The sequence below is a fragment of the Microcaecilia unicolor genome, chromosome 12 (assembly GCF_901765095.1).
Source record: "Microcaecilia unicolor chromosome 12, aMicUni1.1, whole genome shotgun sequence".
Lineage (NCBI taxonomy): Eukaryota > Metazoa > Chordata > Amphibia > Gymnophiona > Siphonopidae > Microcaecilia > Microcaecilia unicolor.
The window spans coordinates 97,020,804-97,037,860 of NC_044042.1; the positions used below are offsets into that span (position 1 = coordinate 97,020,804).

Below are 17,057 nucleotides of genomic sequence, written 5' to 3' on the forward strand. Positions count from 1 at the left end.
TTCGACTACCCAAGAAAGATGGTTAAGCACTGAGGGGTCCTTTTGTGGGAGAAAGGGCCCTGCACACGTGGCAGCAGCCATTTTCCCCATGCACCTGGGCCCTTTTTACTGTAACAGGAAAAAAGCCCCCAGACAAACATGACCATGTGGTAAGAGAACTCTTACCGCGGGGATCCCTTACCGTCACCCATTGAGGTGGCGATACGGGCTCCCACGGTAACCTGGTGGTAACCAGGAAGCGCACGGCGATGCCCGATTACCGCTGGGTTACCGCCGCGCAAGCCATTTCTGGAGGCTTTCTTTTTCCCCCGGAAATGGTGCACGCTCGGGGTGAAGCCATCGTTGCAGGTAAATGGAGGCCTTTTCTGTGTGATGACCAGATCAAATGCTCCTACTGCTCTCCCCAAAAGACTTGGCACGTTTTCTATGAATTTTGGGGTTTGTGAACCTTTAGACAAGGAAGCATACAAAATGCAGGACTGGCTGAGTGCCACACGTGAAGTGGAAGTATGTTGGGAGCTAAGACTGGGGGAAGGGGGCAGGACATTCCACAGTGATGGGGATAAGGCTGGTTTTGCCCCACTGGATAAGATGCAGTCTTGTTCATCTCATGGGAATCAGAGACACATCTTCAGGTAAGCTGTAGGCCAAAGCTACTACTACTTATCATTTATATAGCGCTACAAGGCATACGCAGCGCTGTACACCATACACAAAGACAGTCCCTGCTCAAAGAGTTTACAATCTAGATAAGACAGTACACAGACAGAACAATTAAGCTAGGACTGATCAGCTTGTTTTGGGGGGGGGGGGGGGGGGGTGGAGGAATGAAATCAGTTGGTAGCATCCAGCACTGCTCTTCATTCATTTCTCTACAAGTCACATGCTCTGCTCATCTGTCTGTCTTGTTTAAACAAACCTCTTGCCCAGGGCTGCCCAGGCAATTGTGAACTAGCTGTCCACCAAGGGTGGAACTGGCATGAAAGACTCAGTGCACCTCATTCTGCTCCCTCTAAAACAGGAAGTTCAGAAGGGACAGGACAAAGCAGCTTTGAGCATACGCAGGAGATCAAGGCCCCATGTTAGCTGCATCAAGTCTTACAGATGCTGATCGCTGTGCAGGTGCTACCACCCAAGTTGTGCAGTGATGGATGGGGAGGGGAAGAGAAGGGAAGGGGAGAAACTGAATGTGAGGAAGAAAGGCCTTGAGCTGCCCCGAGGGAAGAGGGAAGTGCACAGTTAAAGGTTTGCCTCGGATACCCTTGAACTGGCCCTGTTCATGCTTCATTTCTTATAGTCACTCTTGTGAAAATAACTGATTTGTCTTATTCCTGCTGCTGTTATAACTAATTCTCCCACACTTATGATAATCCGCTTAGGTAGCAATAAAATTTCTCCTAGGGGGTCGATATTCAGCTGGCGGCATTCAGTGTTTTGCTGACCTGAAAATTCAATGCTGGGCTATGCTCAGGTTCTGGCATACAATTTCTGGGTTTACGGAGCTGGCGAAACCATGGCCAGTTAAGTACAATATTCAGCACTTAACTGGCTATGGCAGACTGCAGTTACATTGGCCAGTTAAGTACTAAATATCAGCCTTTAACCGGCCAAGGGCTGAGTCTACCACCTGGAACACCCCCACAATAGCCAGTTTGAGTTGGGTGCTAACCAGTTAAGTAAGTGCTACTGATATGACCGGTTAACCCCTGTATCTAATTATCAACCACATAGTTTAAATGGGTTGCGAGGTAGGAGGGTAGGAGGAGGTTTCTCACAAAAAAAAAGGGATCATGTGTTACCCAGTTTCTTGCTGTAAGATGTTTTTGCTTATTATTGTGTTATGCTTGCTCACTGTCATGTAACCGCTTAATGTCTTTGTCTTGACTTGTTGTTTAGTTGTTAGATGTTGGGTTTTTTGATCCTGAATAAAAACCGTTAAACTTTAAATGGCGTTCTGACATGGAAAAAGTCAATGAGCACTGAAACCTAAGGAAAGGTTCAACTGCTCACATACAACATCTAAATGTGGTCCAATCAACTGTTATCACAGCCTACAAAGTGTCTGGTGTGGAGAGGGGGAATGTGTCTATCTTTCTGTGTGTGGGTGTGGTACGTGTCTCACCAATACCCTGCAACTCTTCTAGAAAGTGAGCAGAGCCAAAGAATGAACAAGCAGAAGTTTCCACATACCTACATACTCGGGTGTGCCCAGTATCTCTCGGATCTCCTTCACAGCGTCCACACGCCTAGACAGGCCAAAGTCAACAATTCGGATGTCCCCAAGGGGATTGCTGTTTGTTAGAAGGATGTTCTGAGGCTGAAAACCAAAAACACAGATCCCAAAAATGGATTGCTTGTGACTTCAGAACAAAATGTTGCTGGAGGCAACAGCAGACAGAGAGTGGTCTGGGCCCCCCGCCCGGCTGCTGTCCGACACACCCCCTATCGCCGCACTGCTACCCCTCCCCCCCCCCACTGCTGCAGCTGATGCCCCGCTGCCCCAGTCCTACCTGAATGGCCCTGGTATTCTAGTGGTCTCTGCGGGGAGGGGGGGGGGGATGTTCTTTCCTGGCCACTGCACTGCCGGTATTCCCCCGCTTGCCGGCACCGCCGTGTATTCAAAATGGTGGCCGAGACTTCCTGCGGTAGTCTCACGGATCTCTACAGTCTCGCAAGACTTCTGAAGGGAGTCTCGGCTGCCATTTTTAAAGTATAGCGGTGCCAGGCGGGGAGAATAGCAGCAGCACAACGGGCAGGAAAGAACATCCCCCCCCCCCCACCACAGAAGCTACTAGATCACCAGCAGCGCGCCTTTCAAGGTAGGACCAGGGAGGGCTGTAGTGTGCAGCGGGCATCCGGGCAGAGCGTCTGGGCCGAATGGTCAGTCCGCCCCTGACTGGGGAAATGAAGAAACCTGTGATGGCATTTATGTCTAGGAAACAGAAGCATTTTTGAGCAGGACAGATGAAAAAAGAACTATATACAAATAGTAGAAAGCCTCATTAATGGGACCCAGGAAAGGACATTCAGAACAAGGGATTGACTTATATCATGAATACATTCTTTTGAATGATCTTGAACAGTTGTCTAGGGTAACTGAACAGCTGGGGACAGATGGACTAAAGTTGGTCAGTGAACATAATTAGCGTAGGACAAAAAACAGAGGCACCAGGTCCACACGGAGAAATGGATAAGCAAAAAGTAGCAGATCACTAACGATTGAGTATAAATGAATAAATTAAAAACTATATAAAGATAGATAAACTAATTATAATGAATTCTAGAAAAGTAAAACCCATGACCATGTTTCGGCTGAGCCTACATCAGGGGTAAAAACTTAAATGAAGGAGGTTTCCTACAGAGCTGCAGAACTACCAAGTAACAACTGCTATTGAGTATATCAAAAGTACTTTGGCTGTACCAAGTCTCAAAGGCACATTGACCTGCAGTGCTGATTTTTGATCTATTTTTTACACATATTGATTGTATCTTTTTTGTTCTATTTTTTTTACAAGTATTGATTGTATTATGGTTTTATCCTTCTGTAGTTTATTATAAAGTAAGTATTTATTGAACATCTAATTATTCATTTATTTGTATTCAATTGTTAGGTCAAGTTGCTTTTTCCCCTTGGTGGTCTGAAGCTTTTTGGGTCTGAGTAGACGTGTCTGGAGTATCTCGTGCATATGTTCTTGTGGATACTTTGAAAACCAGAAAGGGATGGAAAACTGAGATCAAGGATGGTGTTTTGGATCCAATTGACCCACAAGCAGTGGTGTTCCTTGGTTGGCTGCCACCCAGGGTGCATCGCTGCTGCGCACCCTGCCTCCCCTGGTTGCAGCATGACAGCCCCCGGGTGCAGCGTTGTCGTCGTCCCCCCTGCGCATCACCTCCAAGCCCCCCCCCCCCTGGTGCATTGTTTCGGTTCCCTGCTCCCTCTGCCCCAGAACAGGAAGTAACAGCAGAGGAAGCAGGGAACTAGTGGAGCTGACAGCTGCTCCCTGCTGTCCTCCTGCAGCGTGTACCTGTGGCAGATCACCCCACCCTCAGTACACCACTGACAAGCAGTCTTCTGAAGGAAAGGGGAGATGGGGAAGTGGTTTTATGCTAGAATGATAGAGTTGGTACTTCTAACGACCTAAAGCTGTAACATCTCATGTGGTAAGAGAGAATAATTATTTTCATGCATCCTAGTAAAAAGGAGTAGGAGAACAGGGAGAGAAGAATAAAAGAAAGCATTGAGGAGTGTTGAATTAGTCTGCCTACCTTTAGATCCAGGTGGACAACGTTGTTCCTATGCAAATAAGCCACCCCGTTCAGGATTTGCCTGATCAGTCTGATAACATCTTTCTCCGTGAAAGCATCCCCATGGTCAGCCAGACACTGATTGAAGATTTCACCCCCTGCGGCGCTGCGAGGAAAAACAGGAACCAGATTATTGGAAGGCAGCAGGTTAGTTACTTCTTCAGATTTGTTTGTGGCCCAATGGTTTGAGCATCTAACTGAATCAGAACCAGCTCCTAATGGGCTTACAGAGTCATAAACCTTCATTCAAAGCAGGGGGGGAGGGGGGGGGGGAAATCAGCCATTTGTTACTTTTTCAATATTCTCTTTATCGTCCTAGTATTGCAGGAACCTTTTGGAATCTGGTACCTGAAGTCTGACCACATGGTGTCACCACTGTGGGACACCCGCAATGCAAGGGATGACAACACTGCCTCAGCAACGCTGAATAACACAAATACTAGCCAAAACAGTTTACAGTGCAGAGATATGAAGGGGCCCTTTTACTAAGGCAGGCCTAAAAGTGGTCTGCGCATGTTTTGGATGCGCACTGGTCAATTTTTCAGCGCGACTGGAAAGAAGGCATTTTTTTTTTGTGGCCAAAAATGGATGAGCAGCAAAATTAAAACCAGTGTGTGTCCATTTTTGGCCTGAGACCTTACCGCTACCCATTGACAGCGGTAAGGTCTGACACCTGCCGGTTACCACCGAGTAAGCGCCATGTGGTAGAAAATAGAAAACATTTTCTACCGCTTGTTTTGGGAGCGCGTCAAAAATGGAATAATCGCCCGGGGCACGCTGTAGCCGGGCGGTAGTTCCAATTTGGCGCATTGGACGTGCATTAGTAAAAGGGCCCACAACTGACTTGCCCAGGCTGAGAACGGTGGATTCTCTCAAGATTTTAGGCCTGTACTGTTATGTCTCCACTGCATCGCCCGCTCTAGTTTCTACCTCATTATCTATCAACTCCAAGACTGTGTTACTCCTCAAACCCAATGCTAGGCTTTGCCAGGGCCTGATGTGATCAGGCATCCTCCAGCGAAATCTCCTATTTGCATGGAACACAGAGACAAAACACATTTTGTAATGTGCTCACATTTCACTTTGAATAGTGAACCAGTGCACAAGAGGGAGTGGAGAACATGGAAAAGGGTGGAGGAAAAACTGAGGTGTATAGCTAGGACCCATTCTAAGCATTTTTGTCCCTTTGTATGCAAGACAAAACTATTTACCCCTCTTAAATCACCTCGTTCTGATTAGCAGTGTTAGAAGAACATAAGACTAGCCATACTGGGTCAGACCAATGGTCCATCCAGCCCAGTATCCTGCTTCCAACAGTGGCCAATCCAGGTCACAAGTACCTGGCAGAAACCTAATTAGTAGCAACACTTCATGCTACCAATCCCAGGGCAAGCAATGGCTCAATAGCAGACTATGGACTTTTCCTCCAGGAACTTGTCCAAACCTTTTTAAACCCAGATACGCTAACTGCCGCTACCACATCCTCCAGCAACGAGTTCCAGAGCTTATTTATTGAGTGAAAAAATATTTCCTCCTATTTGTTTTAAAAGTATTTCCATGTAATTTCATTGAGTGTCCCCTGGTCTTTGTACTTTCTGAAAGAGTGAAAAGTCGATTCAGTTAAACCTGCTCTACATCACTCAGGTTTTTATAGACCTCAGTCATATCCCCCCTCAGCTGTTTCTTTTCCAAGTTGAAGAGCCCTAATCTCTTACCTTTCCTCATACCAGAGGAGTTCCATCCCCTCTATCATTTTAGCCACTCTTCTTTTCTAATTCTGCTATATCTTTTTTGAGATGCGGCTACCAGAATAGAACACAATACTCAAGGTGAGGTTGCACCATGGAGCGATACAGAGGCATTATAATATTCTCGGTCTTATTTTGCATCCCTTTCCTAATCATTCCTAGCATCATGTTTGCTTTTTTGGCTGCCACCGCATACTGGACAGAAGATTTCAGTGTACTACTATCTACAATCACACTTAGTTCTTTTTCTTGGGTGATGAATCCCAAGGTGGACCCTAGCATCAGGTAACTATGATTCAGTAGCAGAATCCAGTTCCCTAATATCATAATCAGCCACTGTGCATTACCTATCTCACTGCCAGACTTCTATGTTGTCACCAGCTGTGCTACACTGCAGTGGTCCTGCAGTGCACTCTCACAGCAAAAGTGCTTGTAGGGGCCTCTTAGCTCCCTCCCACCACCGTCAAAACCTGTCCCCTCTATTGTGTGCAGATCAGATGGGTCACAGTACGGCAGCTATCATGAATAAGATAGGGTCATCTTTATACTTTGTGAACAAAGCTTGGCTTCCATGTCAGCTGAGTTCTGGAGGGAGCTACTGGCAGAGAGAGAAGAAATGAAGCAGAGATGCTGAAAGAGAGAGATGTTGAAGACAGGAGGGGAAGGGGAAGGGAGAAATGCTGAAGACCATTGGGGGGGGGGGGGTTGAGGAGGAAAGGAAAGAGAGATGATGTAGACCATGGGGAAGGATGATGGTAGAATGTTGACCACCACAGGGGGGGTTGAATAATAGACACCAGATGCAGAGAGGGGAGGGAAGAAGACAGATACTGAAGTGAGAAGGGGTGGCAGGGGAAGGAAGAGATGCTGGAGATTATGGGGGATTGAGAGGCAGGGACACCATGGGTGGGGGGGCTAGAGATGCTGTAGAACAGGGGTGTCCAACCTTGGTCCTTGAGAGCCACAATCCAGTCAGGTTTTCAGGATTTCTCCAATGAATATGCATGAGTTCATTTGCATGCCCTGCCTCCATTGTATGCAAATATATCTCATGAAAATTCATTAACCCAAGCTGGGCACAGGGCCATGGTTGGACACCTCTCCTGTATAATATGGGGGGGGGGGGAGGTTGAGAGGGAAGGATGCAGGAAACCCTGGGGGAGTGGAATGCTAGACAATATAGGCAGAGGGCAGGAGAAGGGGAGATGCTGAAGGGGAAGGGAAGGAGAGAGATGCTGCAGACTATGAGGGGTTGAGAGGGAAGGACAGATGCTGGATAAGATGAAGAGAAAGGAGTAGGGAAGGACAGAAATGCTTGATACCATGGGAGGGGAGTGTTGAGAGGGACAGAGGGAAGGAGAGATATGTTAGATGCCATAGGAGGGGACTAGGATGGTATGGAAGGGTTGGGGGCAGAGCTTGGACACCTCCAGACAGTGGTGTGCTGGAGCAGGCTCTCACAGCTCGCAAGAGCTGGTTGTTAAGTTTTTAAGAATTTTGGGAGCCGGTTGTTAAAGTAGGGCCCTCCATGGCTACTTAACAACTGGCTCCCAAAATGTGGGCTTGGGCCCCCTGCTGAATTATCTTTTACTTTGCTGGTGGGGATGCTGAGCCCTGCCAGCCAAGTAAATAGACTACTGCTGCTCCCCTCTCCATGTTTCCAGCTCTGGGCAGCAGGCTGGGACTTCTCAAGCATGTGAGAGAAGTTCCAGCATGCTGCTCAGAGCAAGACGTTGGGAGTGGTGGCAGTCCATTTATTGGCTGCCAGCAAAGGTATGCCTAGCGTGCCCGCACGAAGGGAGGGAGGAGAGAGAGGCAAGTGTTTCTCTCCCCCCCCCCCCCCCCCGGCCACCCCTGGCCCTTCCAACTGCAGAGCTGTCTGTGTCCGGAGAAAGAGCCTGTTGTTAAAAATTTACCAGCACACCCCTGCCTCCAGACAAAAAGTTCCGCTGCCCTTGCCTGGACAGATTAAACTTCAGAAGTTAGAGAACAAGGCCAGTGCCAGGCAGACTTCTACAGTCTGTACCCTGATCATGCCTGGACAAATCAAGATCAGGTATACATATGAGGTATCACATCATACCTTATACTATGGGTTTATCTTGTTGGGCAGACTGGATGGACTGTATAGGTCTTTATCTGCCGTCATCTACTATGTTACTATTGAGATATTAAACTTATAACCATGAAGGGACATATGTAGCTTTGGTGGGCTCCAATCCTCACCCTTCAATAGCCAGCCCTTTGCTCAATTTGTCCCCCAAATATCACCTGAAAACGTTGGCATGTTTCAAAAAACCATGTAACTGGGAGGCTGATTTGTTCTGACAAGTTTAAACAACCTACAAAACACGTCTTGCATGAGCTTTGGAGGCTAACGTGATTTTGACTGATCTTTAGGTTAACGGCTGGATTAAAAAACAAAAGGCAACAACAGCAAGAGAACCAGTTTGCAAAATCCATCTGTAGCAGATGACAGGAGAAGATGGGAACTTCCTCAACTCACCTCCAGGCTACAACAGAGGAAAAGACTGCAGTTTAATGTTAAGTGGTCTCTTCAGTCTGTGGGCACCCAGAGGATGCACAGATGACGGGCTCTTTAAGACGCAGCTATGCTTTTCTTCTCTTGCCATTCTGTTTTAAAGAACTTAGGGGTCCTTTTTCTAAGGTGCGCTGAAAAATGGCTTGCGGTAGTGCAGGCATGGATTTTCAGAACACCAATCCATTTTTCAGCGTGCCTGTATAAAACGCCTTTTTAAAATTTTTGCCGAAAATGGACGTGCGTCAAAATGAAAATTGCCACGCGTCCATTTCGGGTCTGAGACCCTACCGCCAGCCACTGACCTAGCGGTAAAGTCTCACGCGGTAGCCAGGTGGTAATGACCTAAATGCACCAGAAAATAAAAAAATATTTTTCGGGTGCGCATAGTGGACGAGTGCCAAAACTGAAATTACCACAAAGGCCACACGGTAGCCGTGCGGTAACTCCATTTTGGCGCACGTATTTCCCTTGTTTCTTTTTTCTTATATTTGCTTTTGAATTTTATGGAATTACTGTATACTCCTCAGATATCAAATGCTCAATATTGAACTTGGAAATTTGGAGAAATCTAGGCAGTCAATCTGTAGGTAAAATGCAAGGGTTTGCATAAACAACCACAAGGCAGGAAAACTCCTGGGATTCAAGAACCTATTCTGGCTCCATTTAGCCAAGTTACTTTCGTTCTTTTACATCAACTTCATTAAAACATGAGGTGTCCAGTGATAACAATCGCTGCTTCACCAAGGTGAAAACTGAAATGCACATCAGGCGCCAGTACCCGTAATCCGAAGGTCCACCACATTGGTGGCTGCATTTATTTCTGGCGAGAGAAAATTAGACTGGTTCTCTGGGCCTCTTCCTCCTGTCCTTTAAGCGCCCTTGTGCTCTGTAACCAAGGGCGTTTGCACAGGATTGTGTGGTAGACCAGTCTCTGCGTCACGTTTTTTGGCCTTAAATACAGAAGAGTAGCTTCTTGGAAAGTTTTGATCTTTGCTGTCAGGCCTGTTGTGGGGCGATGAAGGGTGGAAAGGAAAAAGCTTCTGTAGAGTATTATTTCAGGAACTCAAGGCATGTCTTGAAGGGAACCAGAGCATGGCTGGTGTGGTAAACCCTAGATAGTTCTGTTTTCAGATGAAAAGAAAACAGTATCCTGGAATATTTCAAGAAGAGCCCTCAAGCCCCAGTGCTCGCCCCGTTCATCTTATAGGGTTTATTGCTGGGGAGTTCTTTTGTGACCATCTGTAGCCTGTTGTAATTCAATTAGACCCTCTACAGAAACAGCCATGGCAGTGCCAAGACTGGAAATATTTATTTATTAGGGTTTATTTACCGCCTTTTTGAAAGGAATTCACTCAAGGCGGTGTACAGTAAGAATAGATCAAACATGAGCAATAGGCAATTACAGCAGTAAAAATATTTAAAACAATACAAAGTATGGTGCTAACTTGTTATCTCACTCACACACACAAGGAGTGACACAGGCTGCACATACTACAGCAGGACATGATTATCTACTCCTACCCTAGCTGAGATAACATTTAACCATCTCTCTGACCTCATCTGCAACTTTTGTTAAATTAGTCACCATATTTTCTAACTCCTCTAACTCTCTTACCTATCTATATGTTCCATCTTTGCTTTACCCTTCACTATCAATTATAATCAGTGTTTTTCTAGCAAAAAAGGTACCGGTACTCAAATGCTAGGCCACCCTTCAGGAGTGGGGTAATCACTGAGAGACCCACCCCATAATAGCCAGGCCACCTGCAACCAGTCATAGAATCTATGACACGACAGAACTGGTGTGTAGAGCCTGAGCTCTTTCATTAAAACTTGGGTTCCATGGGTCAATTTTAGTATACAATGGAAAAGGTGCCGGTACTCAGTACCCCCAAGTACCCCCTCAAAAAAAGCCCTAATGTTCTATTACATATTGTGCTGACATTGTAAGTACAGCCGCAGGGGCAAGGCAGGCATGGAGTGAAGAGCAGTTCTGGATTCTTCCGCTGGCGGGGCCTCGGGATCCCCGCCAGCCCCAAGGGTACCTCAGTTGTGGCAGTGGTGATCCTGGGGGGAAGGGGTGGGAGCGGTGATGATCTGGGGGGGGGGGGGGGGGGGGGGGGGGTCGGCAGCAGCAGCGGTCCTGCCCCTGTTCAGTCTGTTCGGCGGCCCTGACATCAATAAAGACAGTATGAGTTTGAAAACATGAGCACTGAAAAGGGAAGGTGAGAACCACACCAGCTGTTGCTTGAGGTGCCATTTTGCCCTATTTATCAGGACCCCATCAATTCATATATCAAAAAATGCCAAAAGCAACTCTGCTAATTCAGATTTGTATGATGTGCTGCTCTCCAAAGGTCAATATTACCATGTTTTCCTCATGTTGTTCCCCCAAACCTGTTCCCAATGTTTGATGCCTGATTGGCTAATCTACTTCACCAAGATGGTCACCATTTCAGATGCCACCTTTCCTCTGTACACCCATCTCCAGGGATTCTAGTGGATCCAGATCTGCAGGGTTGCTGACGTAAATGAACCTTTTCCATCCTTCCTCCTCCCCTCAAGGTTTGATCTTCCATGGATTCCATACAACAGTGCTCCTCAGCTCTCCTCTGAAGGCAGACCTAGCTGGTAAAGTTTTCAGGATTACCACAAACATATGCGTGAGATAAATATACATGAGAAAGATCTGCATAACATATGCAAATTTATTGTGGTGATCCCTAAAACGCCACCGGCTAGGTGTGTCTCCAGGAGAGAAATGAGAAGCATCACTCTAGAGCAGCTCAGCCCTTGGGACACACCAATGTCAATCTGGTGTTCAGGATATCCACAATGAAATGAATGAGATAAATGTGCGCGCAATGCCTCCGTTGTATGCAAATTTCTCTCATGCACATTCATTGTGGGTATCCTGAAAACCTCACTGGCCTGGTGTGTCCCAAGGACTGGGTTGAGAATCCCTGTTCTAGAGGAAGCCACAACTCTTATTGGAAGGGGTCCTTTCGCTAAAACTTAAGGACCCTTTTACTAAAGGGTTGCTGCGCGGCAAAGGGCTTGCTGTGTGGCAACCCGGAACTAGTTCCACCTCAACTGGCACTGGCACTGGGCGCTGCCTGGTTACCACCGGGTTACCGTAAGAGCCCTTACCGCCACCTCAATGGGTGGCGGTATGTGCTCCCCCCACCCCGCATGGCCACGTGGTAAATACAATTTTACCGCATAGCCATGTTGATTTTCAGCCTTTTTTACCCACTGCGCTAAAAAAGGCCCTGGCGCGCAGCAAAAATGGCCACCGCCACTGGTGGAGGGCCTTGGTAAAAGAACCCCTTAGTGCGTACTAGACCTTAGTTTTCACTAAGTGCCATGTGGCCCATAGGTATAAAATAGGATGCAGAACATTTAGAGTATATTAAGATGAAGCTAGAATATGGTAGATTTAAAACAAATAGGAGAAAGTTTTTCTTTACTCAGCGTGTCGTTGGACTTTGGAACTCGTTGCCGGAGAATGTAGTGACAGCAGCTGGCCTTACGGAGTATAAATACGGAGTTTAAGGGAGGTTTAGACAGATTCCTGAAGGTAAAGTTCATTGAACATTATTAAAAAATTATTATATTTTTGGGGGGTTTTGCCGGGTTCTTGAAGCCTGGATTGGCCACTGTCAGAGACAGGATGCTGGGCTTGATGGTCTTTTCCCAGTATGGCGGTACTTATATACTTATGTACTTATATTACAGGTCTGTGAGGCAGTGAGGGACATAGTGTGGACGTCCCTAGAGATAGTCCCTGTGGGGAGTTGCAGTTCAGCCACCTTTGCAGCAGGTGGTGTTAACAGAACAGAAGCTGAACTGCAGAGTTACTACGGCAAGATTAGTGCATTATGGGAAAGTGAGGCTGCCTGGTAGGAAGGCGTGGCTTCAAAGAGAAAAGGAAGCTAAAAGCCCTGAGACAGAGAAGGAGCAGCCCCCAATATGGAGACACTGGAGAGAGAAAAACCAAGGAGAAGGAATTGACTGTAAGGAACAAGCTGGAGGTACCAGTACAGAGGCCAAGAGAGGAAGAGCAGGAGTGACTGGATTGATGAGACCTGGCTGAGGGAAGCCAGGAGTGCATTTTACTGCTGGGATCTGGCTGAGGGAAGCCATGAGAAGTACTGTGACCGGGCTGTGGTAAGCCATGGTGGTTGGTGAAGTAAATTGTACAAGTGTGTTGAAGTGTGCTAGAAGCATTGACACTACTTAAGTGAATTATACAAGAGTTGTGTAAGTGGACTGGAAGCATTGATATTATTGAAGTGATCTGTGCTAGAGGTTGGTTGGAGTCAGACCAGACCAGTGAAGTAAATCTGAGAAGCGATGTTTGGGGCAGGGCGACCCTGCACCCAAGGACTATTTGGCCTGCTAGGCAGAGGCCTATACAAGTGATGTTAATTAAGAGAAACTGCTTGACTTTGCAATTCCGGTTCTGTGATATAAGAAGCTGAGGATTAAGCAACATAAATAACTTTATTTTGAGTTTGCACCTCCTGTCAGGCTGTATTAGTTGTCCAGTCACACCCAACCCCGCTGGGCTATCTTAAAAGGACCATCTTCAGGTCTGAACCTTTGTAAATGCTGCCTTGCCAGGGCTGTCAATGTTCTTTTGTTACTGCATCTATCAATAGCTGAGACATGGACTGCTAAGGCGAAACAGTACGCAGAGAATAGTACCAGAGCCGGCTGCTGCTGCTAAGGCTATTTTCTGTACATTTTAGTTTCACATTCAGCATTGGTGCAAGGATATTAAATGCCGTTGGCAAACTATCAGCCTTGTGGGCAAGTGTGGGGGGAGGGGGGGAAGGACCTAAAGGTTAAAAATCATGATCACCCCCAACTACCCTTCCAAGACTAATTCGGGTAAATGTGCCATTTGTCAACTGCCCACCATCCCTGTGGGTAAAAGCACAGGCTGATGGTTCATTGAGTTTCTATGGTTGTTCAGAATTATATTATATGCGTTTGCGTGAGGAGCTGACAACTTTTTTATTTATAAATTTTTATGGATAATTTTCTATTTTCATTTAAAGTTTCTGCATTTTGTTATTCCTTGCTTTGTGTGAGTTCTTGTATTGCAAAGTGCCTGGAACCTTCTGCTGGAATAGGTGCGGTATATAAACCGTGAATCAGATTAGGATTTATTATGTAGCTTTGACTGCAGCTGCTCTTTGGCGCTCCACCATCCCAGTAACTGTTTTGAAGAGAGTCATTTAATTACAGCTAATGAAGCCAGATAAACCCCTCTAACGTGCTAGCTAGGATTACTATTTTTTCCAGGACAAAGAATCAGTCAAACGGAGCCTTAGTTTGCCCCCACTGCGTGCATGCATGGATTTCTACCTCCAGTGAGAGGATCAGACTTACAAATTTTGCACGAAAAGGGGCAAAACCAGACCCGGGAAAGAGAAGAAAAAAGCATGACCCCAAAGACTTCCCTGCCTCCAACCCTCATCAAATGCAATGGATCATACATCACACATAAAATGTGTGGGATAAACATAAAGGAATCCTGTTCAGAAGGAATGGATCCTCAGAAGCTTAGCAGAGATTGGGTGGCAGCACCGGTGGTTGGGAGGTGGGGCTAGTGCTGGGCAGACTTCTACGGTCTGTGCCCTGACAATGGCAGATACAAATCAAGGTCAGGTATACATATAAAGTAGCACATATGAGTTTATCTTGTTGGGCAGACTGGGTGGACCGTACAGGTCTTTCTCTGTCGTCATCTACTATGTTACAACAATAATTAGTGTTAGGTTTGAGCAACGTTGCTCCCTATACTGGACCATGTGACAAAATATAAGGATTTTATTGTGCTTTTTTGTATAAATATACTAGACACAAGAGGCTTAGCATGGAACCTCTCCTTCCCCCCCCCCCCCCCCCCCCCCAAAGTCAATCTGAAATATGTACGGTCTTGGACAGAACAGTCACAACCTTGAGGAGGACCCTGGCCCAACTCTCATAGCTTCTAAAGATAAAAGAAAGGCTTTCCTTTCACTCCTTTAGAGGGTCAATAATTCCAGGATCTACAGGAAAAGCTTGAACTCCCAACACTGAGCAAAGCAAATACTGCAAGAGTTTTTATTGGAAAATCTGCAATGCTGGTTTGACATAACAAACCCTGTGTGTTCATTTTTCTTTCTCGCATTTCAGAAGCACTAAGCACAGCACAAATCTTTGCAAGTCTGGCCAACAGAGGCTCGAGGGGCGCTCGACCATTAACTGAGGCCCAGACAAGGATGAAACGTGGCCGTTGTGCATCAGCCGTGGCATGTACAGTCAGGATTGCGGGATCAAGTTAAGATGGCAAACAAGAGATTTAGCTGAAAAAGTCATGATTTCACGTGCCCGACGTCAGTAACCCAGGGCAGAGGAAGAGGCGGGTCACCAGAACCTTGATGTGTTATGTTTGATAACTAATTAGATTCCTAACATGACTGATCAGGATCAAGTGGGCTCACTGAGCTTGCCTAATCTGCTCTCTTTTGAGTAGAAGACCATATAAAATTCTGCATCCTTTCACATGCACCCTTCTCCCCTAATATCTCACAACCCTGTTCCAAGCTCGTTTCAGTCCCAGTGCTGGCCTCATCATTTTTAATAGTAGGCTAATATAGACCTTGAATAAAATTCTGTCTTTCATTTCTGTACATTAGATTTTATTTCCGTACATTCAAGTAGACTATCGCTAGAGGTGGAAATAAAGGGAGGGAGGTGGATGTATCTGCATTAAAAGGGCTTGTCATTTTCCTTTTTAGTTCTTGCAAGTCTCATACTTACCCAGGCTTCCACTCGCACATCACTTCCCCCAGTGAACTCCTTTGCTAAGGCTCACCACCTACTTGATGTACGACTCCGATTGGGGATACTCCTTAATCAAACATTAGCGTGTTAGCAGCTGTCACGCCTCAACAATACCAAGGTTAGCCTGACATTGAAGGCTAGCAACCACAGAATACAGCCTTGCTAAGATCTTGCTTCCGTATCCTCAGGGTAACATGGTAAGGTGATTCCAGAGGAGAACTCAAAGTCATTTTTCAAATCACAGAGAACGGAGGTGAAAAGGCTACAAAAGGGGTTTTTATGATTTATAGTGAGCAGCGGTGCGAGGTATACTTGCAAACACACAGCACCTGCCAGACTTTGCAGCTTCATAGCCAAAGAATACACCGGGGCGTAAACAGACAACAGATTTTGGGTGGGCCTAGGCAAGAAGTGAGTGGGCACCAAATGTTCTTCCCCCCCCCCCCCCCCCCTCCCACCACCAAAAAAATATCTCAGCTGCCAGGAAAATGTTTCTTTCCACTTTGCCAGTCTGCAGCAGTCATGCGCTGAAAACTGAGGATGTGCAGGTGCCAGTATCGTGGAGAGCAGTGTTTTTCGTTACCATCAGGGGAAAGTCTTCAGCTGGCAGAGCTTGGGATCTCCACCAGCTGCCGCTAAACGTGTGTTACTGTTGGGTGGGCCTGAGCCCCAAGTGGGTGGGCCCTGGAATACGCCACTGGAATACACAGGGGAACTACCCTGCCCTTAATCAGTATAAGAAAGGTCTCTCTTCTCTCAAGAGCAATATAATACACTGGATAAGATGATAAAAACCAGTAAGTCTTAGAGCATGACAGTTCACGAAGGGGTTGATAATTAGAATGATTTAACCAGGCACGAGAGGCTCCCAGACTTAATCCAGGCTGGTAACCTCCAACACCCTACACCCCTAATGTCTTTCCACCAAGCTTATTAATTATGTAAACAGACAAACTTGCAAGGCTGTTGTCTGAAAAATTGGCCTCCCGATTCCCTATGGCCTTGCTGCACAGCACCCGGCCGCCCACCTGCCAGCATCAACCTGGTTGGTTTCTGGGGTGTTGAAGGCTCTGGCGGTACAAGCCTGGCCCCTCCACGGTCTGCAGCATTGCTAGGTCATGTTTCTTTTCTCGGACCCTGGTTTATCACATCTCTTCATTTATGCCTGGTTCTCCCATATTTATGAGATGGCAGATAAGGACCATTAAACCCATCTGAATGTCCACTCAGTTTCATGTCACAGACCCCCAGTTGACCTCTGCTTTTTCCCTCACTTCTTTTGCCACTAGGGATCTTGTGTGTTCATCTTGGATATTTTGGGGATCTGCTGTTTTTATCTCTACCACCACCTCTGGGAGTTCCTTTGGTGCACCCATTATTCTTACAGTACAGAAAGAACACCATGGGCAGCAGAATGGGGTACACGAACCATAGGCAGCAGAATGGGGTATGCAAACCATATCGACAAACACAGAAGAACAAAAGGACGTCTGCACAGGTCAATGCAAGCAGGAAAACACAGTGAAGGTGACACAAAGGATGATGTGGAAAAAACGTCCAATGGACTCAGAGTTCACATCAGAAATTGTATTCAAACATATATGCAATGGACTCAATATGAA

General features: G+C 46.5%; 1 protein-coding gene across 1 annotated transcript in view; it reads right to left on the minus strand.

Annotated features, from left to right (window-relative positions):
- The window catches only part of LOC115481747 (serine/threonine-protein kinase 17A-like), an 89,462-nt gene that overhangs the window by 10,544 nt on the left and 61,861 nt on the right, over window positions 1–17,057 (minus strand). Inside the window, exons 4-5 of the mRNA XM_030221118.1 lie at window positions 4,267–4,411; window positions 2,191–2,317 (exon numbers count right to left, since the gene is read on the minus strand). Of these exons, the coding sequence (XP_030076978.1) occupies window positions 2,191–2,317; window positions 4,267–4,411 (272 nt within the window). The remainder of the gene's footprint in view (window positions 1–2,190; window positions 2,318–4,266; window positions 4,412–17,057) is intronic.